Source organism: Acanthopagrus latus, chromosome 10 (genome assembly GCF_904848185.1).
Source record: "Acanthopagrus latus isolate v.2019 chromosome 10, fAcaLat1.1, whole genome shotgun sequence".
In the NCBI taxonomy this organism is placed as follows: Eukaryota; Metazoa; Chordata; class Actinopteri; order Spariformes; family Sparidae; genus Acanthopagrus; species Acanthopagrus latus.
The window spans coordinates 3,752,926-3,776,188 of NC_051048.1; the positions used below are offsets into that span (position 1 = coordinate 3,752,926).

Consider the following 23,263-nt stretch of genomic DNA (forward strand, 5'->3'; position numbering starts at 1 on the left):
GCTGATTTAAGAGGGATGCCTTTAGGATGTGATCTGAGTTCGGCGTTAAGCGTCAGCCGGTGATAGTCGAGGTTAAAGGTTCTCCAAACATTTTTTTCGTCTCGAGCCGGCGAGTACAGTAAATGTAATGTTCTCATCCAGGAGGAGCCGAGCGAGTGGATGTAAAAAGATCTCCGTCAAGTTCGGCCTCGGTTCGTCCCTTTTTTCAGCCGCTGTCTCCTGAAATGTCTTCCACATTTTTAGATGTGTATCTACTGGATGAAGTTATAAACATTCAACGTAGATCAGAGCGAAACACGGCTGGAAAATGTCTCAACTTTTCAGTCAACGTGCTTGAATTAAATGAATATGAGCTGACTGTCATGTAGGGAGGTGCTGCCGAAACAGAGACCACTGTTCAAGCCTGCGTTTCCACGTTTGGAAGCGTGAAACGGCTGAATAACCCTTGAAAAAGGAGAAGACGAGGACAGAAAACTACAAATGATCCAAGACATGATTGAGAACTGGTTCAGAGTGCGCTCTGAGGCAGTAATGCTTCAAAAGTTGCCCACGTTTTCAGACGTTGGAACCCACTACAACAAGCCACGCAGCCCATTTCAGGCCCCGGCGCCGCAGTTTGAGCCGCCCGGCTGTCAGCAAACCCCCAGAGGACCAGAGCTGGAGTCAGTTAGCGCGCTGACCTGGGTTCAGCTTTGACGCTGACCTCTAAACGGTCCGGGTCACGGCAGAGCGAGAGGGAGCCGACCCCAGAACTGTAAATGGGCTGTTTGAGTGAAAAGAATATATATCAGCCAGAGGGCAGCTTACTGTGTTACACACACACACACATACACACAGTCGCAGACAAACACATCATTCACACACCGTTAGACACACACATACAGTGAAAACACACACTGCAAACTCACCTCCAAAAAAAAAAAAAAAAAAGAAAACGTGCAAAGCAAACAAACACGCGGAGGCCTAACTGCAAATTGCCGTGACAACACTAACTGGTTTGACCCCAGTTTACTCCTGGGGAAAGAGATATGTGCGACACACACACACACACACACACACACACACACAACGTATGAAAACATACGTGCCTCAGCAGCAGCACTATGAGGAGCTGTAAAACTGTTACTTCATTTCTGCAGACGAGCGAACGTTTTCCTTTCTTTCTCTTTTTATTCTGACGTGAATCAACGTTCAGAGCTTCTGTAACCAACAGGATGTGTGTGTGCAAGTGTGTAAGTGTGTGTGTGTGTGTGTGTGTGTAAGTGTGTGTGAGAGAGAGCTTCTGAGTGTGTGAAGCACAGGTTTATGTGTGTGTTCAGGGACTAATTTTAGCAGGTAGTTTGTTTCCTGTTGGAGACACACCTCTCCCAGCGGTGGCGTGACTGCAGCTCACAGTGAAGCCGCCTCAGCCTGTAATTTGTGGCTCAGAGTCCTGCAGCGAGGCCTTCGTACGGCACGTTCACAACCCGCCTCGGACGCCAAAAACTGTTAAATTAAAGGAAACACGCGGGCTACGCTACCTGCTAACTGCTGTGGAAGCACGGACCAAGTGTTAAAGGAGCACTCCGATGTTTTTGGCATCATGCTTGCATGAATTTTTTGCAACACTTCTGTCTCTCAGAGTCCATGTCACAAGTTTGCAACACGAGCTTCATGTTCAACGTTTTTGCACAGTCGTCTCTAAGCCTTATCTGATGACATCACTGTGACATCAGAGACGTACAGGAAGTAAAATCGTAGCAACGTTTTGATGACGTATCTTTAACGTTAATTAGATGTTAATTGAGAAAATACGGAGGTAACGAAGTCTTCTTCCTGTCTCTTCTTGTTGTTTAACAGAAGCAGCACATTAATCCACAATAAACCATCAGAAACTCGGTCCAACGCACGCAAACACAAGACGTTTCAAGCAAAGATCCATGATGCTTCCTGGAGCATCACATGAAACTGTAGCAGCAGTCTGGGAGCTGAAACACGAAGAGAAAGATGATGAAAGTTTGACGGAGCTTCTACCTGAACACGTCCGTCGCTGACAGGTGCGACTCGAGTCGAATGTGTTTTCATCCGCTGCTGAAAGCAAGTAGAAGATGTGATTTTTAACACTTTTGAACACGCTGAAGGAGAGACGAGACGTTTACGGACTCTTCCTCCTCCTCCTCCTCCTCCTCCTCCTCGTCCTCGCGACACACCTCAGCTCCTCACCGTCGCTCCTCCGTGTGTGTGTGTGTGTGTGTGTGTGTGAACTCGGCCTAAATTGAGCACAGATGCTTTTGCTCACCGTTTCATGTCGCTTTGAAAAAAAAAACTCTGATTGCCAGACGGCTTTTATAGATGAAAAAAAATGCTGCTAATTAGCATTCGGCCCGACGCGCCTCCACCACGTCTGTCAGCGCCGCTAAGCTACTTCAGACGTTACGATTAAAACGTGATTTTATATACATGTACGGGATTACGACCAGAAAGTAAACTTCTCTTTGACTCTTTTAGTGGCTCGCAGTAACACTGGACTGTTTTCTGATGCAGACTTTTATCAGAGCTTCTGGAAATAACCACCTCAATGTGGCCGATCGTGTTGATTTTTTCTTTTTTAGGGTGTATTTTTAAAGAAACATTCCGTGATTTATCCGTCATTCCTTCACATTTCTCTCTCTCTCTCTCTCTCTCTCTCTCTCTGTCGATCTGTCTGGGTACAAACTGTTGACCTGAACTGTTTTCACAGCTCCTGTACACTTCCTCTTTTTACTGTGGCACGCACACACACACACACACACACACACACACACACACACACACACACACACACACACCAGGTCGCCGGCTGGCCTCTGGAGCCCTCGGGGGTGTGTGTGCGTGTCAGAGTGGGCTTGTTTTCCAAGCTACATTTTGCTGCCACATGGATGTCGAGTGGTTTAGTATGTCTGCCTGGCAGGCCTGCTCACACACACGCACGCACACACACACACACACACACACACACACACACACACACACAAAGTCCAATTCGAAGGGAGTTCCTCAGGCAGCCAGACAAGGCTCCCTTTCACACTCCAAGATACAGCATCAGATTGGACCGATTGTGTACTTTTTGTGGTGTGTGTGTGTGTGTGTGTGTGTGTGTGTGTGTGTGTGTGTGTGTGTGTGTTAGCAGCTACGTGCATTATGTGTGTGTCTCCTCTTACATTTTCTCTTTTCCATTTCTCTCTATTTTCTTTTCACACACACGCATTTTTTGGCAGGATCGCCTGAAGGTTTTCATCTGTCTCCCACAAAAGTTACACTAAAATAACGTGTGTGTGTGTGTGTGTGTGTGTGTGTGTGTGTGTGTGTGTGTGTGCACCAGGGGTGTGGTCTGGATGACATTTAGCATAAAAGGTGAGAAGTGTACACCTCCCCCCCTCCCTCCCGAATCTGGCAAAACACACACACACACACACACTGAGCGAAAGCATGGAAAAGTTGTGATGTAATGACGCCACACTTCTCTTGCAGGAGAACACGTACATAACCGCACACGCCGGGATCACAACACACACACACACACACACACACACAGAGTCACAGACGTCGCCGAGGAGACGCAGGCGTCACAACTTTACACTGATTGCGCAGGCTGAACACACAACTTTCCCTCCAAACTGCAGTGAAGCGGAGGAGCCGTCACCATAAACACTCGCTCAGTTTCACCGAGAAAAAAAAAAACAAGAGAGAAAAAAGAGAAGAAGAAAAAGAAAAAAACCCACGAAACCAAAATTGCTGCCACAACATTACGGCTGATCTTAACCGCCGAGGTCACAGGCAACAAACTCTGATGTGAGCTGAAAACCGTAAAGAGGTTTCTCTTAATGATGGCGGGCATAAAGTTTAAGAGCTTTTCTTTCTTCTTCTTCTTCTTCTTCTTCTTCTTCTTCTTCTTCTTCTTCTTCTTCTTGTGGATGTGTTACCAGGCGACTCAGAGGGAGCGCGAGTCGGCTGAGGAGGCACAAAACACGACGTGTGCGTGTGTTCGAGCTCTCGGCGGCAGTAAACATGAGCCTCAGGAGGATGTGATGCTGCTGTTTGTTGTTTAAAAGAATCTGATGTTAAATGTCCAGAAGGATCAGAAGTACAGGTGAAGGTGGATACTGTCACGTTCAGCTGTAACATCTGCGACAGTCTGCGTTAACGTTTGAATGTTTCTTTTCAGTGTGTTTAGTTTCCAATCAGGGATCTCAAGGTTCGACAAATTTAACCTCAGAGTCTCTAACTTTCATCAAAGTTTCGTAGCTTCGTACTTCCTCCACGTCTTTGTCTTTTGGTTTGTTCCGACCTCCTAAACTTGTCCGACCGTGTCGACCAAAACTGTCTGTTCACGTTCAGGTAGAGAACCGAGACTGTCGCTTCAAACTGGACCCCGAGGTGTCGTCTGGTGTAAACGGTCAGAGATAAAGGTTACGCCGGGGTTAAAGGTCACGCACACACTGAATTAAAGAAGTGTGTGTGTGTGTGTGTGTGTGTGTGTGTGTGTGTGTGTGTGTTCAGGGCCGGTCTTGCGATTTCAGCTTCCACAGACTCCCTTTTATATTTTTCGAACCCAGATTTATCAGATATTTTACAAGAAGCTCAATAAAGGAGGGAGCGAAGAGGAGGAGGAGGAGGAGGAGGAGGATTTTCCACACACGCCATCCAAACACACACACACACACACACACACACACACAAACCCTTTAGATACACACTCGCATGCACTGGAGATTTCTGACAAACGCCACCGTGATCACAGAAAATCTTACAAAATCTCCCTCACTCTCTTATTCTCTCTCTCTCCAAACACACACTCCTCTCACACACACACACACACACACACCGTCCGAGCAGAGCTAGCTAGCGAGCGCCGGGCCGGGCCGTGCTAAAAATACCCCCGTCTGTTCTGTTGGGGTTGGCCTGGGGGCGAACCTGGGCCCGGGCTTATAAATGTCCTCTTTGTAGCGCAGTGGAAATGTCCAACAAATGACTCTTTTATTAGGGCAAGACAAAAAAACACAGCTAATTATGTTTACTCAGATCAACGCCGCCGCCGCTGCTGCACACACACGCTAACACACACACGCTAATACACACACACGAACACACACACACGCTAACACACACACTCACGGGGCGAGCGAGGGGGACAGAGTGTGTGTGAGAGAGAGAGCAGCAGTTATAAAAGAGAAATATCAGGGTGACTGCTCAGAGGGAGAAGCAGAGGCTGATGGGAAAACAGAAGCAGGAAGTGAACAGCAGCAGACGATGAAGTGTCCTGATGATGAAGAAAGACGATAGATTAGGTGATGACCGAGAATAAGTTTGGGATTTTATTTTGTGCCGTCATCGCCATCTTGTTGAAACTCCTTTAGAACTTCATACGTACGCATCGACACGTCTGAGAGCTTGTTCGTGCACGACGTGTTCTCAAAATCTTCTCTTGGAGGAGAATTAAAACTAAACGCTGGTCTGTGAGCTAAAACAAAAGCACCCTTCTGATTCCCAGTCCGACAACACTGACGCTTTGGGATGGCGTCCATCACGTCCTACAATCCCAAAGCCTCAGTATTTAAAATCCCAAGTTCCTTTAATTGACCGACATCTTCCGCAGTGTGCCAGATTATAAAAACAACCCTCACAAGAAAATTAAACCAAAATATATATATTTTTTAAAATTGCGTCATCCTACATTCTTCGTCTACATTCTTCTTTTTAAAATTAAATAAAATCTTCACACCTGGACCTGAAAATTTTACAGTTTCGGAGCGATAGTTTCTGCAAGTCATCGGCGTCGTCTTTCAGATTTTGTTTCTGTTTTATTTTGTTTAAAAAAACGAGAATTCGTCATGAAAACCGGTCAAACCTGTCACCCTGTCTATCAGATATTGATTTACTTGCCCTCCATATTCACTGGAGCCCTAAAAACACAAACCAAATCAATGAAACGCTTGTGAAAAGATGCAGATTACTGATCGCTGATTTCCTCTCGCTTAAGGTTTTCTCAAGTTCAGAAACTCAACATGCTTCGTCAAAAGACCGTCTCGATCGCGTCCACGTGCTCGACTTGACCGACTTTCTCGGGCAAAAATATCTGACAAACTGAGACTGTAGGTTGAACATACGAGGCGAGAGCAGCAGCAGCAGCAGCACCGGAGGAGGACGAGAGGGAGGAAACGAGGTCAAAGGCTGTGAGGGAATTCCTTCTTTCTTTTCAGCCGTCAATCATTCAGCCGGTGCCAGAGATACCAAGGAACCAGTGTGTGAGATTTAATATGTGTGTGTGTGTGTCTGAATGGTACGATAGGTCCTCGACTTGACAATGAACCCCGTCCCTTTGCGGTCACGCCACCACATCAGAGAGACAGAGAAAAGGGGGAAAGACGGGGGGGAGGGGAAGGGAATAAGAAAAGCAGGATGAGAGAAAAGGAAAAAGGAAAAAGACGGGAGGAGAGGGAGGAAAGAGAAGAAGAGATAAAGAATGACGGAGGAGGAGGAGGGGGAGGAGGGAAAGAGGTGAGCGCCAGAAAGCGGGGCGAGAGAAAGCGAGCGCCGAGCGTGGCGGCGGAGGAGGCGGGGAGATGGCGAAGGGTGCTCGTTTTTCAAAAGGGACGGATTAACGGAGAAGGGCTTCGGATAGTTCAGCCAAGAAACCAGGAGAATGGTGGAGGGAGGGAGAGCAGCCGGGGGGGAGAGAGGGGCTGGCCCCTGACCCGCGGACATTATAGGGAGGGAGATTACGGTTGTTCAAAACTCTCTAAGCACTCACCCCGGGACCCCAGCTAATACCCTGACACACACACACACACACACACACACACACACACACACACACACACTGAACTACAACTGAATACAGAAACACAGTGTGGAGCTCCACGAACTCACGTAGAGATCCGGAGATGCTCGATGTTGTTTCTTACAACAAGTTTGCTGTAAATACACACAAAAGTGTGAAAAGCAAAAACGTGGATTAATCCGCCGCTGGAAGTAGTCCCCCCGAACAAACGTGGTATTTCTACCGTTTTAATAAAAAAAAAAACTCTAACGCCCAAGTTGTTTAGGAAAATACGGAGACTTGTTTGGGTGAACAGGTTTAGGACAAATGTTACTGACACGTCATGGAAATATGTTAGCGACAGACTAAACAGAAGAAGAAGAAAGATGGGTAAAAACAAAAAATGCAACCGTAAAAATGTACAAAAGCACCAAATTGGTGTTCATCCGCTGCCTGAAATAGTCCCCAACACACACGTTTCCTCCATCGTCAGGTGTTTGGGGACGTTACCGAGCCTTTTTTATAAAAAGAAAGTAGACGTTAAAGCGAACAGCTTCGGGATCGATGCATTAACGCCTCACTTTGGACTTTTTATGACATTTCTTGATGATGGGATGAGAAAAGAGTGATTGATGCTTCACCCGCTGATCGTTTAAAACTGTTAAAACCCAAAAACAAACACGGCGTTTACTCCACCTGAGCAGGTATTTGAGGGAATAACTTTGCCTTCTTTTAAAGACTTAAGTTTGAGTCGACAGGTTCAAGGACTGATTTTGTTGTCGGTGGAATAGAAAAAGATGAATTCTGCCGTTGTCCTTTTAGCGTTTACACACACATGTGCAGAGTTTGTTAGTGGTCAAAGAAAAAGAAAATGGGATCTGGGTTTCACACACACACACACACACACACACACACTCATTGAGAAAGAAGGGCTTAGGGCTGTGCTCTATACTCGGCCCAGGACAACAGGGCTGGAGGAGGGAGCAGTGTGTTCTCGGGGTGAAAGAAGGGGCAAGGGAGAGCGCTGCCAGCACCTCCTGCTAGTCTGAACAAGAGGAGGAGGAGGAGGAGGAGGAGGAGGAAGGTAGGGATGGATGGACAGATGGAGAACGGAGGAAGATAAAAAGCGAGATGTGGGGAGATACTTTTACCAAAAACAGGTTTTTTTGATTTGTCGCCGGGTTTTCTTTTTGAGATTGTATCGAGTTAAAGCGAACGATTCGTTTCCTTTAGCAACACATTTTCTGAGTGGAGGGAGATGAAAACATGGAGGGAGGTGAAGGCGGAGGCTGAGGGAGGAGGATGGAGGAGTCGGTGGGAAGAAAGAAGACGTGATTTTTTTTTATTTTTTTTTTTAAAAAGAAAACTATGACGACGGAAGGAACGATGCAACGATGTTCACGCGAAAACGCAAGCGACGTAAAAGGTCAAAAAAACACGACTTATAGGAGGAAAAGTAACAGAAACATGTCGAAATATTCTTTATTGATCGATACACGAAAAGAAAAAGGGACAAAACATCAGATGGAAGTGCAGACGAGATGCGGAGGAGCTTGGATTAAAGGTTTCGATGGGGTGTGAGAAGACGAGTCCTCGGAGGTTCAAGGGTCCTGCCTTGAATGTTAACACTGTTACACACACACACACACACACACACGCTGCACGCTAGATGAACTACATACGTGTACCCCAACACACACACACACACTCGACAAGAAAGAAAGAAAGAGTTAAATCATTTGTAATATGATCGGACTGAGCTCACACACTTCTGTGCACGTGTGCTGTGTGTGTGTGCGTGCATGTCACATGTACATATATGTGCTCATACACTCATAGTATTTCCATTTACCGTGTGTGTGTGTGTGTGTGTGTGTGTGTGTGTGCGTCAGGACTGTGTAACCGCAGCCATGCAGCACACAGCGAGCTGGACCGCAGTAATGGAACCTCGGTGCAGATGAAGCCACCGGGCCTCACAATCCCGGCTCTGTCTGAGCTGGGTTAAAGGAACAATCCGCCTAGAAAACAAAGATCACCACATGTTCGGGTTCGGGCTGGAAAAACGACCACGATTCGGTCATGATGATTTTTCTTTCTTTTTTTTTTTTTCTTTTTTTTTTACGATTGTCGTAAAAAGGAGGTTTGAGGATTCAGATCTTTTCCAGTCGCGTCATTCGAAGCTGCGACCGTCAAACCAAAACATTTAATTACTCAAAACGATCTGATCTGTTTATTTTGAGCCCCGACGACGACGCAGTGGTCGACTCATGTTGGCTTTTTTAACAAGTTAGCCACTTAAATAAAGGATTTATTAATATTTCCTGCCGCGTTTGTTACATGCTCTTATATTCGAAGGGACTGGATCACGTTTATGTCTTGCAAGAGAACAACCAGTCGTCTGTTTTCCTGGTTGAATCGGCACTTTGGCTCGGAGATTTCAGCTGGAAGAAGAAGAAGAAGAAGAGAAGAAGAAGAGGGGATCTATCTTCAAGGCTGAACTTTTAATAAAAGTATCAGCTAAATAAAAGTGATTTGATGTTAAAAAGTCCTGTGTTTCCATCCAACAAAAGGACAAAAAGCAGTGTTTTTATTTTGATCTTGGTTTCCCTCATCCTTCCCGTATGACTCCGACCTCGGTTTGACACCGTCAGGTTTTCATAGTCAAGATAACGAAAGTGAAGTTTGTGCCAAAACATGCAAAGTGCCAAACAAGTAAATCAGCTGTGACGCCGCCAACAAACAGAGAAATGTTCACGTTACAAAAACAAAACGCTTCAGATGCAACTTGTGACGTTGACGTCGAGCTGAACGCCCAAAATAACCTGCTGTAAACACTCAGGATGTGTTTCTGCCGCTAGACGTCTCACCACCCGTTAAAACACAGCCTGTTCGATATTAAGGACTTTGGTTTGTCTGTGCTGCCAGAGAGAGCCAGAGACGACAGGACGGGACAGGTGTAGAAGAAAAAGAGGAGGAAGAAGAAGAAGAAGAAGAAGAGAGGAAGAGAGAGAGGGAGAGAGGGAGGGAGAGAGCTGTCATTACTGTGTGAGATGAGAGAGTGTTTGCTCTGCAGGACTGTTATTACTCTGCCCACCGTCATTTACACTTCATCACTGCAGACAGACAGAGACAAGAGACAGGCTGGCAGACACAGGGACAACGCATTAGTGTGTGTGTGTGTGTGTGTGTGTGTGTGTGTGTGTGTGTGTGTGTGTGTGTGTGTGTGAGATGATGCTAACGTTTGTCCAAACTGCTGAAGGCGAAATCTGACTGATTATAAGAAGAGGAAACGATCACTGATGACATGTTGCATCCTCTGCATAGAAATCTGCAGTGTGTGTGTGTGTGTGTGTGTGTGTGTGTGTGTGTGTGTGTGTGTGTGTGTGTGTGCGCGCGCGTGCGTGCATGTGCGTGTGTGTGTCTGGCTCGGGCTCATTCACAAACTTAAATCGCACAAATACACAGTACAGTCTGAGTCTCAGTGCCATGTGTTCATTTCCTCTGGTCTGACCCAGATTCAGTCCAGCCTGTCTGCACCGCATGTGTGTGTAGTTGTGTGTGTGTGTGCGTGTGTGTGTGTGTGTGTGTGTGTGTGTGTGTGTGTGTGTGTGTGTGTGTGTATGTGTGTGTGTATGTGCGTGTGAGAGAGGTATCAGGACCGGCTCAGGAAAGGTTGTGTCCAGAATACGAGTCCATGTGTCGATATCGTAAATTGACGCTGCGGCGGGAAGAAAGATTGAAGAACTCTATTACCCAGAATCCTTAGGACATGCCATTAGCTACCCTTATTAATGCCACAAGATTGTTTTTAATTTCATATTAAACCATCAATTAATTAGAAACCACATCCGGGAACTTTGCACATTGGTGACCCCAAGTGGCAGCAGACAGTAACTGCATTAAATCCAGACATTAAACTTTGTACGTCGTTGAAGAAAATTTGTTATTTTACATGAAATTTTATTTTTTTTTTCTTAGAAACCACTTTATTCTTCCAGTCTGACCTCTGATTTGTAGCTTTTCTGCTGCTGAGGAAGTTTCAGATGTCGGATGTTTGAGTTTGACTTCGAATCGGACAGATCTTCATCTTGAAGTTTCAGGAAAATCAGGAAAGAACGGACGCCATTTTGTGTCTCTTTGCTTAAAAGTAAAGATATCTTAGTACAGTGTTGAAAGTGAAAGTCAGCCATTGTCATAATACTTGAGTAAAAGTCTCAAAGTATCTGATATTAAATCTACTTAAGTATCAAAAGTACAAGTAAAAGTAATATATTTACATGAATGAATATTCTGTACAGGTCGTTATCAGAGCTGATATCGTTATCAATGTTTTTTTAATCTGATTGCTAATAAAATAAATTTGATTCAGCATGTAAACTGTAAAGTAACTAGTAACTAAAGTTATGAAAAATAAATGTAGCGTAGTAAAAAGTACAATATTTGCTTCCAAGATGTTGTAAAGTGGAAGTATACGTAGTAACATACATAGTAACAGAAAATGGGAACACTCAAGTAAAAGTACCTTAAAATTGTACTAATGTAAAGTACTTGAGTAAATGTACTTAGTTATGTTCCATTTCTGGTCTGAACAGCTGCAAACTTTGCATATGTAGCTTTTACACCGTATGTTTTAAACCCCCTCAAAAAAAACAGATTTAAACAAACTTGCTGTTTTGTCTAAAAAAAGGCTGAAATTTCTCGTAAAAGCAGCGACGTCACTCTTTGTTCAAGTTTATTAAAAATGTGAGCTGATGTTGAAACGTAAAGAACAGTTTGGATTCATGCTCGTGTTTCATAAATCCAACATTCACATGAACGTCCAGTTAAATGTTGCATGTGGACGCCCATGCACCTGAATGGAAACTTAACTATTGTGTGTTTACATCCATATGTGTGTGTGTGTGTGTGTGTGTGTGTGTGTGTGTGTGTGTGTGTGTGTGTGTGGTAGTAACGCTCCTGCTTGGCACCGGCCCTTCGCAAAGCTCCGGCTCCTAATGAGAGCAGACAGGTCTCTGGCAGAGTGACCATAAAACTATTCCTAACTGCGGATCGCTTTAAAATGGATCCGTCACAAAAATGTGCTTCTGCTGCTGCACGTGTGTGTGTGTGTGTGTGTGTGTGTAGTTAAAAATATATACCGTATGTATATAAACTCACATTTAAACAGAAAGCGTGTTTATGTAGGAAATCTGGAAGAGGAGATGGAGTGCGAGAACAAGGGAGTAAAGAAAAGGGAACTAAAGAAGCTTGAACATGTTCAAGATGCATGAAAAAGGTATTTTTTGGCAGTTTCATGACTCAAAAACTGAAGATCAACTTCAACAAAATCGCCTTTTGTTCGCACACGATCTGCAACTCAGTGTTTAGATGCTTTTAAACAAAGGAGCAAAGATTATTATCCTTCACTAAAGCAGCTGTGATGAGTTTCACGTCATAATTTAGCTCCCTAGCGACGACTTCCCTCAGGTTTGCCGCTCTCATAGCATCGATTTAACTCACTCCTTCAGGATTTGGTGGTGGAGACCAAAAATGGAGCAAAAAGAAGGAGAAACACAACTCTAAATAAAGATCATGTTACTTCATAATTGCTTGATTCGGGGGCGGCTGCTGCCTCAGGAGGTAGAGCAGGTCCTTTCCTGTAATCAAGAGGGTTGATGGTTCAATCCCGACTCTAGCTGCATGTCAGAGTGTCTCCAAACCCCAAAATTACTCCCCCCAAATTAGAATGTGTTGCGTATGAATGAGTGAAGGAAAAAGTGTGCATGGTGCCAGTCCATTCAAATAAGTGGCTGTTTGGTAACAAGAGCGCCACATCAACTTAAAAATGCCAAAGTTGTGTTCACAACTTCAATCCGTTGACCTAACGTCACGAGAAAAATCAGTTTATTGTGCGTTAATATGTATCATTAAAACATTTGTCACCAATTTTGGTAGAACAACTTTAATTTTATAAACGAGATCTTGACTCAAAAGCGCCTTAAAGGATAACTCAGCAAGTTGCATTCTGGGTGATGTAGGCTCTGTGTTTTGAAAAGAAGAAGAATGTTTGTAATAAAACAGCTGATTTCTCTGGTTCTGCCGAGTTATCATTTGCTGGAGGGCAAAGCCTTTTTAAAAGCTGCTGCGCCGCCACATTACCCACAATGCAACTGTGCCACTTAGTGACATCACTGGAGGCGGTTCATGGCATCATCACCCTCAGCTTCCTCTGGAGCCACAGACGGTTTTAAACTGGTGGAGCTGCCCTTTAACGCCTCACTTTCAGGGGATGAGTTTGATGTCATGACGTGAAACAAACGCCAGGTTCTGTCTGCAGCCATGTTGGTTTTAACTCTGACGCTCTTAATCAAGACCATTTGGTACAAAAGGAAACCAAAACATCATCTCTCTCTCTCCTCTGTGACATCTCGTCTGCAGGCATCAGACCGGGAGACATGAAGCAGCATCTGGGCAACGAGCTCCCATCAGATCTGCGGCTCAGATCCTCCGTCACTCCGCCAGACGACGTTTCTGAGGCGTTTTCATTCAGATCAGATCAGGTCATAAAATAAAAAAAATAAAAAATAAAAAAAAACACCTCCTCCTCGTGGAGACACTCTCAGCCTTTCATTCCCTCTATCTGACTGACACACACACACCTCCCCTCTCCACCTCCCTCCCCTCCCACCCCCGCCTCCCTCCAGAAACTTGGCCGTGCTCCTCGCCTGCATTCCGGGAACGCGTCTCGCTCGGTGTCAGATTGTAACGGAGAGGAGCACCGCGAGTTCAAGCCCCGTGCCTCCGCGCGTACAGACCTTTTTTCCTCCCGTTTTCTCTTTCTCTCCTCCAGCTCCTCTCTCTCTCTCTCTCTTTTTTTTTAATCTGCCACCCCCTCCTCCACCTCCTCCACCTCCTCCTCCACCCTCCCTGTCGGCGCGCTCCTGGGAGCCATCAGTGCGCGCTGACAACCGCTGCTTAGCGGCGGGACTCGTGTGGAGCCCGGTGGGGTCCAAATACCAGAATCTCAGCTCCCATCTTTAAAAAATAAAGATTAATCGTCCCTCCTGCACACTTGTTTAACTTTCCCTGACTGATGAGGAGACAATTAGACGATCACATCCTCAACTTTTGGAGCAAACTCGCCAGTGAATGGTCACCATCCCTCTCAGGGGGTTTTCCTTTTCTTTTTCTTTTCTTTTTTTTTTTTTTTTTTGTTCCCCCTGCAGCTTAACACCGCCTGTCAATCCGCTTGTAGTGATTCAGAAACATGCAGCATGCTGGGAAACTTTCCTCGGATGCAGCCAAAGATGAGTCTGCAGGGAGCGAAGCAGCAGGAGGAGATGAAGGGGGGGAAATAAAGACGGGGTGCGCACTTTACCCTCACCTTCACCCTTCACCCTTTTACGCACGAAACTTTCTGTCCCCTCCGTCACCTTCCCGAGTAATCAGCACATTCTTGTCATTTCTGCACATTAAACACTGAACTTTAATTTGAACATCTCAAAGAGAGGAGACTTCACAATCTCTCCTGCATTTGACTGATTGCCTCCACATCAGATACGAGCGATATCCTATCAGCCTGACTGCAGGGAAAGTCGCGCCGCAGCCGGCTGACCCGACGCGCTCCCGTGTGAGACGATAATGAAATAAACACTGATCCGATCGCCCGATGGAGCCACAGTGGAGCGACGGATTGATTACAGGCTTTTAAACTAATCAAAAGTGAAGCGAAAAGTCTCGCGTGTGCGGCTGTGCGCGGACACGGGCGCGCAGGAGGAGGATGAAGCAGCTCGAGTTGACTCAAAGACACACAATTCACAGGAAGATCGCGATGAATCAAACTGTAGTGAGACTGTCATGAAACATGGAGCCAAGACTGATAAAAGTGGTGAGAAAAGTAAGAAATCTGGTGGAAAAGGCGCTCACAAATTAAAAAAGAGCACCGCAAAATGTGTAAATTGTGCAATAGCAGCGATTAAAACTCTCGATATCTACATGATCTGAGTGTCCCGGTGCAGACTAACTCATCAGTGACTCCACACTCCAGGAATAGATCCGCTACAGGAGCGCACTGCAGCGAGACTGTGAACAATCTAATGAATGAAACTTCAAAACGCAACAAAAAAACAAGTATGAAAGTCTAAAAGTCTAAAAGAATCAAAGAAAGTAAAGATCAGACTGTTTGTGTCAGAGTCCCGATCCGTCCCCGCAGACACCGGGACCCGCGCTGACCCAGACGCCGTGTCTGCCCCCCTCCCCGCCCCGAGGGCGCGCTTACCTGCAGGAGCCAGTGGCAGGTCTCGCCGATGAACGGGAAGCCCATGGATCCTTTGGGCATGGGGAGCTTGCAGTTTTTATCCCGCGTCGCCGTCCACCGGAGCTGCCACAGCTGCTGGGACACGGCGAGGAGCAGCGCCATGGACACCAGGCAGGCGGCCAGGGTGGCCAGAGCCGAGACGAGGTCGAAACTGTCGAACAGCATGATGATGGAGAGCCCGGCGGTCTCTCTGGAGCTCTGGACGACTCTCAAAAAAAATAAAAAAATAAAAATAAAAGCTGCGCTGAAGCTTCTTTAGACTTTGGTGGAAAATCTCGATCCAAGTTTTTGGAAGTTTTTTTTTTTTCTTTTTTTGCGTAAAAGCGCAGCGCTCCTTTACGCACTCCAAAAGCCCTCTGGAAGTGACAACAGGCGGTTGTGTTTGTCAGAATGAATGAACTCTGTGAGGGGAGCTTTGCTTTCAGACACACTGGATCTCTCTCCTCTTCAAATGGTCACAAAAGTGGCGTTTTTGTGCGTAAAACAAAAAAAAAAGTGCAAATCAAAAGTGTCGGCTGAGCGGAGGAGATGCTACAGGTGAGCTGCGCTGCCAGGCTCCCCGTCTCTGTCTGTGTCACACCTCAGCGTGTAAAGTGGAAAAAAAATCTAACCATTAAAACTGACTTTTGTTTTAATGATTTAAACACTGAGGACAACAATCACACGAGGCTGGGGACTGTCCTGATGTTTGAAATCTCATTTTTGGTCTCGTTTGTGGGTCAGTGACTTTAAAAATGAAGTTTTTTTTCTCTTTTTCTTTCAACAACAAAAAAAAATCTCTCAAGGTGACACGTTTATGTCAAAAGCCGGGGGACAGCGTGGGACACGTGGAAAAAGTGAAGCCGAGCCCTGGAACTAACAAGGGCTTTAACTTTTTTTTAAAACTTCTCGAGGGATGGAAAGACTTGGTTTGGGGGGGAGATGAAAAAATGAAGGAAAAGTCTTCCAGGAATCGCGTCTTTCTCCTTAAAAAAATGTTCTTTTTTTAAAAAAAAGAAAAAGAAAACGAGCCTCTTTACCCCCAAACAACAAAAAAAAGTTTTAATCTCTGTCTGGAAACAAGCACGCAGAAGATGAAGTAGAGTGCAGACTTTTTAAGATCCGTGAGTGAAAAGGTGCGCAGGAGATGCTCAGGAGCCACCGTCCTCCTTCTGCTTCTCTTACTTTCTGTCGTCCACTCTCTTCTCTGTGTACCTTTCTGTTTCTGAGAGCGCTCCTCTCTCTCTCTCTCTCTCTCTCTCTCTCTCTCTCTCTCTCTCTCTCTCTCTCTGGCTGCCTATACAAGTCACCCTCAGTGTGTGTGTGTGTGTGTGGTGTGTGTGTACGTGCGTGCGTAAAAGAGTGTGTGTGTGCGTCAAGCCAGAGGCACCAATGAGTGTTTATATAGCGCGGAGGCAACTGGAAGGCGAATAGGCGGCCAAGGGCTCCCGTCGCCCCCCTCCAACCCCACCCCACCTCCCTCACTCCAGCGCCGGGCTACAGAGCGAGAGAGACTCCCCTCCCCTTCCCTTCCCTCCATCCCTCCCCCTCTGCTCCACCTCTTTCAACTCCTGGAGGACCCCCCTCTCTCCCTCTCCCTCCCTCCCTCCCTCCTCCTCCTCTTTCCCCTCCTCTTCCTCCGCTCTCCTCTCAGAAGGAGGGGTGGTGTAAAGTGAGCGGCAAGCGGCGCAAGAGGAGAGGAGGCTCGGAGCGTGCTGCAGCTGGCAGCGCGCCAGTGAGAGAGAGAGAAGCGGAGCTTGCAGTTGCGTTCACGGCTTGTGTCTCCGTGCGGGACGTGCGCACTGCTCAGCTAATCACCTGCAGGCTGGAGCAGCGCTGCGCACACTCCAGGACCGATGGAACTAAGTTTTCTGTCCTCTATCCGAAGCGTCAGACTGCAAATCAATCACACGTTTAACTGTAGTTAGTTTTTAAAAAAAGGCAGAAAGTGCCAAAGATCCAAGACGCGCCTTTACGCACGGAGCCTGGCGCGTGTTCCCAGTTTAAACTCTCCCACACCGGTACAATATCTTCATGTCTTCTCACGTCCGCGCTCCCGGTGCATCATGGGACACGAAGCGCGGACCTCGGGTCCCCAATCTGACATCATTTAGTCCCAAAATGAGTCCGTGGCAAAAGGCTGAGATCTGTCTGAACGAGAGGGAACGTTGTTCCAACAGCGTGAAAGTGATTTAATTTACGGATTATCACTTTATTCTCTTCACACAGACACACTGTTCAGATTCTTCAGACATTGTTCTCGTTCTTTCTCACTCTTTCCTTCTTCATTAGGTCTTTTTTGGTCATTTCCCCCTTTTTTTCAGAGGAATCAGGAGTTCTTCCTTCCTTCCTTCCTCCCAGGTGTCTCCTTCTTCCCTCACCTTCACATTATTGCATCTTCTCCTCATCATCTGATGTCTGACAGCCCCTTTATTCGAGCAGTTCTGCGTTTTCAGGAGCATAAATCTCCTTTTCATGTTCCCTAGTAATGGAATGTAACTAAGTACATTTGCTCGAGTACAATTTTAAGGTACTTTACTTGAGTATTTCCATTTTTTGCAGCTTTAAACTTCCACTCTACCAAACAGCGGAGGAAAATAGTGTATTTTTTATATATTTTTACTCTTTAGTTACTAGTTACTTTGCAGATTTTATGCCATTTTAGAGCAAAAGTAGCACGTTTTAAAGTAAATTGTTTCTATGCGTGATGCGATTTTTGTCAAAACTGAAGAATAATCAGAAAAATGCTGAATATTGGCTCCTATAACCGGTCAACTTATGGTGAATATACATGAAAATATACGTATAAAGTACTTTTACTGCTACTTTTGACACTAAACTACATTTAATCAGAGTTTTATGTGTGTTTAGGGGACTTTCACTTTTACCAAAGTAATATCTGGACACACGATGCTGTTTCAGACACAAGTTAATGAAAAAAGTGTCCTCAGTGTTTTCTGCATTTCTTATAAAGTCCAAACAAATATTGCTTGAAACTAAAAACACACTTAAGATTCGTCGGATTTCAGAAACTTTCAACTCAAACATCTGAAAACTGAAACTTCCTCAGCAGGTAAAATGTTCCAAATCAGAGGTCAGACTGAAAGATTAAAGTAGGACTCATCAGTGGGTTCATCACCCGTCTCTCTCTCCTCTGACTCAAACATGACCCGCGAGCTGAAGGTCACGGGTTCGATTCCACGACTCGTCACGACTTCCCAGTTTTCCTCAGAACGCGGATGGGTTGAATCGGATGCAGGTGCTGGGCTGTTCTCGGCAAGCTGCTGCTGCTCCGACATCATTCCAAAGAAAATGACTGGCTTCAATTAGATCCTGTGACTGTGATCAGGACCCTGACCCCGACTCACACCGACACACCTGCAGAACTTCATTCAGAAAAGCACGAATTTAAGTTTCAGGATCTTTCTCAGTTTATCATCTTTTTCACTTTTGCCTCCTCTCCATCTCCTCTTTCCTCCCATCCCCCCCTCTTCTGTTTCTTCTTTCTGCCTTTTCTTCTTTTATTCCCTCGTTCAGCTCCGACTGAAGATCACGTCTCAGAGGTGTTTCACTGCAGATCTTCCAGCTCTTCACTCCCTCTTTCTCCCTCTTTCCTTCTCCTCTTCTCAGCACCTCTGATGGCGGCTCAATGCTGCCGCCTAGCGGAGGACAAACTCATGGCAGCTGGCCAGAAAAGAGAGGTGGAGGGAAGAGAAAACAGAAAGAGAGCATTGTTTTGACTTTCAACATGTTTTGAGTCAAAGGTCTGCACTTTCTGTTCTTCTGTCTTTTGTGAAAGTTTACAGTTGTGCACAAGAATTACAGTTCTGATGAACACACACTGATATCTAATAAGTGTTGTGCTGACTTGACAGAAAGGTTTGGATGAGTCAGTCTGTGACTGTCTGAGGCTCAATATTTTGATCGTGACCCAACAGATTTTTTTTGGCCCCGACCGCTTTAATTCTTGATCTCATTTTAAGGGTCGTGAATAAATATGAACTTATTAAAAGGTTTAGAGGGCTCGAAGCAGCAGCAGCAGAGTTCAACTGTGAGTTCAGATCGGTTTAGTGGATCTGATACGATGCCGAACAGAGGTCGAACTTTCATACTTTTAGGAAAACAGTCTCACCACAAGATCCAACTAATAGCTTCTTGATCATAACACACAATCCTCCTCATGAGATGAAGTTTCCCAGTGTGATGCTCACATTTCCATTTCTCAAAGCACTTAAAGGAAAATATGAAATATGATTTTAGTCTCTTTTTTTTTAGTCTTGTTATTTAAGAACAGGCTTCCGGAAGTGACTGCTGATGCATCTACTTTCGTCACAGTCACAAACCAAACACACAAAGTGACTCATTTTCTATTTTTTCTCGCAGAAAACACATTTTCAAAAGTATAATTTTGTAATCATCGAAGACAACAAAACTAGAAAATGTCTTTGTGGTACTTTTTCCACCCTCTTCCTGTCCTGGGTCATTGTCAAACTCAAGATAAATAATAATAAGTAAGTTTAGTTTAAGTATATTTATGAATAGAAGTCAAAATCATAATTGCCAGAGCTAAAAAACAACAACAAAACAAACAAACAAACATTAAATAGCCGATAACTTTAGTTTTGCAGTAACTTTAGTCTGAGTACATTTATAACAAGCAGACAAAAACAAAAATGGAAGAAAAAAACAATAAAATAAATGAAACGCAAATGCAGAAACCTTTAATGTAAATAAATAATGTGGACTAATAACTTCACAAACACTCGGCATGAACGAAAGATGCAAATAATTTACATATAGTATCTTCGCGAAGCACATTCAACCTTTCATAAACATGCCAGTGACCCTGGATTACTGTAAAGACTGTATGTAACGTATGTAAATCCTCCAGGAAAACAGCCTAAAGGTACAATCCTCCACATTCATGCACTCAGGCACAGACAAGTGTGTTTTTCTAAACAGATTAAGCTAAAGGGAACTTCAACCTTGAAAAAGGCTGATAAAGGAACAGGTCACCCTGATAAAATATACACTTTGCATTTATATTTGCATTCATAAAGGTTGTTTGGTGTTAAATAACTCACAAAAGTCCCAACAAATTTACCTGGTGACGGTGCATCTCTGTCAGTTTAACGATAAAAGTCTGAATATTGGCCTCAGTTTGAACTTCTGACCAGCAAACAAAAGTTCAACACACACAGTTTTCCAGATGTCGGAATCGGAGCTACATAAACATGAACTTTAGGTGAAGTGGTGGGAGTGTCAGCACCATGGAGAGCATCATAGCACTGTTTATCTTTTCTTTTTCTAACATATCTACATTCGGAAGAGACAGTTGATTTTTGAAAGAAAGAACATTTATACACAAGAACCTTGCAAAATAAAACAGGAAGTAACTAAACATCCAAACCCATGACTGAACCATGCTGCTTGAGTGGCTAAAATATGTCAAATACTTTACAGTTTCAGCAGCACCAGATAATTACCGTAACATTTTGTGCATTTAACATCTAAACTTTGGATATAAAATGTCTTTACTTCATTATTTTATGTTATTGATCATTTGTCTATCAGATTTAATGTATGAATCCTTGAGTAATGGCCAAAAAATGCATTTTGTGAGGTCAGAGTGAATTTGACTTTTGAACCACGGTCACCAAATTGAAATCAGTCCATCCGTGACTCAAACTCAACAATTGTACCAAATTTGAAGAAATTCTCTCAATGCATTCTTGATAATGGGATGCTATGAGGTCACGATGATCTTCAACTTTGACCTTTTGACACAAAAATTCAATCAGTTCATCCTCAAGTCCACGTGAACGTTCGTACCAAATTTGAAGAAACTCTCTCTGTGCGTTCTTGAGATATCGCCTTCACAAGAATGTAAAGGACAGATGGACGGATTGTTTTCTTGGCAGCTCTTCTATCTCAAAGTCTTTTTATTGTTTGTGCTGCAGTTTTATTTAAGCTGACAAGACACACTCTTAATATTAGTTTGTATTTGTTTTTACATACTGTGCCATAACTCAGAGAAATCAGTGTATGACAGGGTTAATACAGATTAGGTTTTTTATTTTATTTTTTTTTTGTCTCATCAGTCAGACGTTGTTTCAGCCTCCCAGCAAACATTTAAAAACCACATGCCATCCATGGTTATATTGGATTGAATGTTAGGATCATGTATTATATCACTAATACCCCAGCAGGAATTCTTGACTGTGATTATGGGCACGACAATGATGTAATAGACACCGCTGGCAGCATTAAAGAAACCATAATCACAGAGGAAAATGCCCTTGAAACATAACTAACATTTTACTGATGCAGTGGAGCTTCATTTAACTACTTTAAACACAATTCAGAAGTTCCATTGTTCCTAACTGTGGGGTCATTTTTCCTTTTGTGTCCAATGTTTGCTGATTTTGGGTTGTCTTTTGTTTGTTTGCTGTCTAATTTTGGATAATTTGACCTCTTTATGCTTCAGACAGTTTAAATGAAACCATCTCAGACGTTGAGAGAGGCATGTCTCCGTGATGGAAGATCTAACAGTGACCTCAAATTCCTCAGCCAGGATTCGTCTAGCCAGTTACGACTCCGGAACCAGGTCATTGCATTTTAATCCCAAAGAATTGTCTCTTGGTCAAGAAAGCTGGTTATGAAGTAGCACCAACACCTTACCGGTCTAGAGCTAAGAACTAAGAACTACATCAGGGGCTTTGGGTGGATTTATCATGAACAAAGATTAACTTAAACCACCTATAATCACCATTTTTTAAAAAAAACAGAGCTTGTCCAGTCCGAGTCACAGAAGAATAAGCAAAAAATGTTCACTATGGAGCCCAAATCTCAGCAACAGTGGTCCGTTTGATGCCAATGTAGGTGCACAAATCCAGTGGCAACACTTACAAAGAGTCAATAAAGTCCACCATAGTTGCTCCTAGCAATGCTTAGTTGAACCCAGTCCAAACCAGCACTAGCACCAGAACCAGAGTTCGCTTTAGTCAAATGTATTTAAAAAAAAAAAAAAAAAAAAAAAGGTTGATCAGTCTCTAGTCACTGTAGAAGCTACGTGGGCCATTTCTATGAGCCATCCATTCCTTGTATAACCAAAGTGAGGGCTGTGTCAATATTTGGTAGGAAGTTGTGCAAGTTTTCAGTGGATGTTGACTTCTGTCAGGGTTATTTAGACGCAGCTGACCTCAGAAATGTTTCTTTGCAGACGATGCCATCCTCATCAGATCATGACTCAAGCACTACACTAGCGCGGTTTGTAGTTGAATGTGGAGCACTTCCAAGTCTGAGGCCATGGTTTTTCAGCCTGAAAATTATGTATTACATCCTCCTGTTTCGGAGTGACTGTCTGCCCCAAGTTCAAGTATCTTAGCATTTTGCTCACGAGGCACTATCCAGATTGGTGTGCTATCATCAGTAATATGGGTGTTGTGCAAGACTGTCAAGCAAAGCATTTAATTTACTAGTCGATCTATCTTCATGAGTTTTTTTTTATAGTAGTGCCCGAAGGAGTGAGGCCGCCGATGCAAGATGCCAAAATAGGTTAAGAAGCTTAGAAATCCAGCAGGACTTCGGAGTAGAACTGGCTCCTTTGTGTTGAGAGCTGAAGTGGTTTGAACATCTGATCCGGATGTCTCCTGAACGCTCCCATTTGGTGATTTTCCAGGGTAAATGACAAGTTGCAAAAATGGATACACTGCCCTCTGACTCAGACTTTTCTTGCTTGCCAAACCTGGAAGCATAGGACCACTGACCAGGCTGCTGTATTTGTCACTTTGGGGGTGAGAATATAAAGATAAGTTGAAGCTACATCTTTCTTATTGTAATGTTTTGATACCCAAAGAGCATCAAGTTAAGCTGAAATGAACAGCGCTGTGTTTTGAACGAGTCCCATCAGCCCAGAAGTAAATCTCTGTAGAGGAAGAAAAACTCTCATGTGGGGGAGTTGATGATTTAGATAATAGCCGCTATGATTCAAAGCTGATTCACAAACTCTTGCCGTAACTCTGATTGAACAGATTGTGATGGGAGAGTTCAGCAGAGGTTCAAACCAGCTCTGATTCAAGTAGCCGTATTTTCATAAACACACGGCACAAACCTTCTGAGAACAAGCTTTCGGTGACCTCATCTAGTCCATTACAGGGTCACGAACCCTTGTATAATGTGTCAGACATTCAGTGTGTTTCCATCCCAGA

The 23,263-nt window shown here is 44.4% G+C and overlaps 1 protein-coding gene across 1 annotated transcript in view; it reads right to left on the reverse strand.

Moving 5' to 3' along the window:
* LOC119027001 (cytochrome P450 26B1) overlaps nt 1–16,211 on the reverse strand; it is a 32,596-nt gene extending 16,385 nt beyond the window's left edge. The window contains exon 1 of the mRNA XM_037111782.1: nt 15,036–16,211. Within this exon, the coding sequence (XP_036967677.1) occupies nt 15,036–15,239 (204 nt within the window). The 5' untranslated portion in view covers nt 15,240–16,211. The remainder of the gene's footprint in view (nt 1–15,035) is intronic.
* Nucleotides 16,212–23,263: the final 7,052 nt, after the last annotated feature.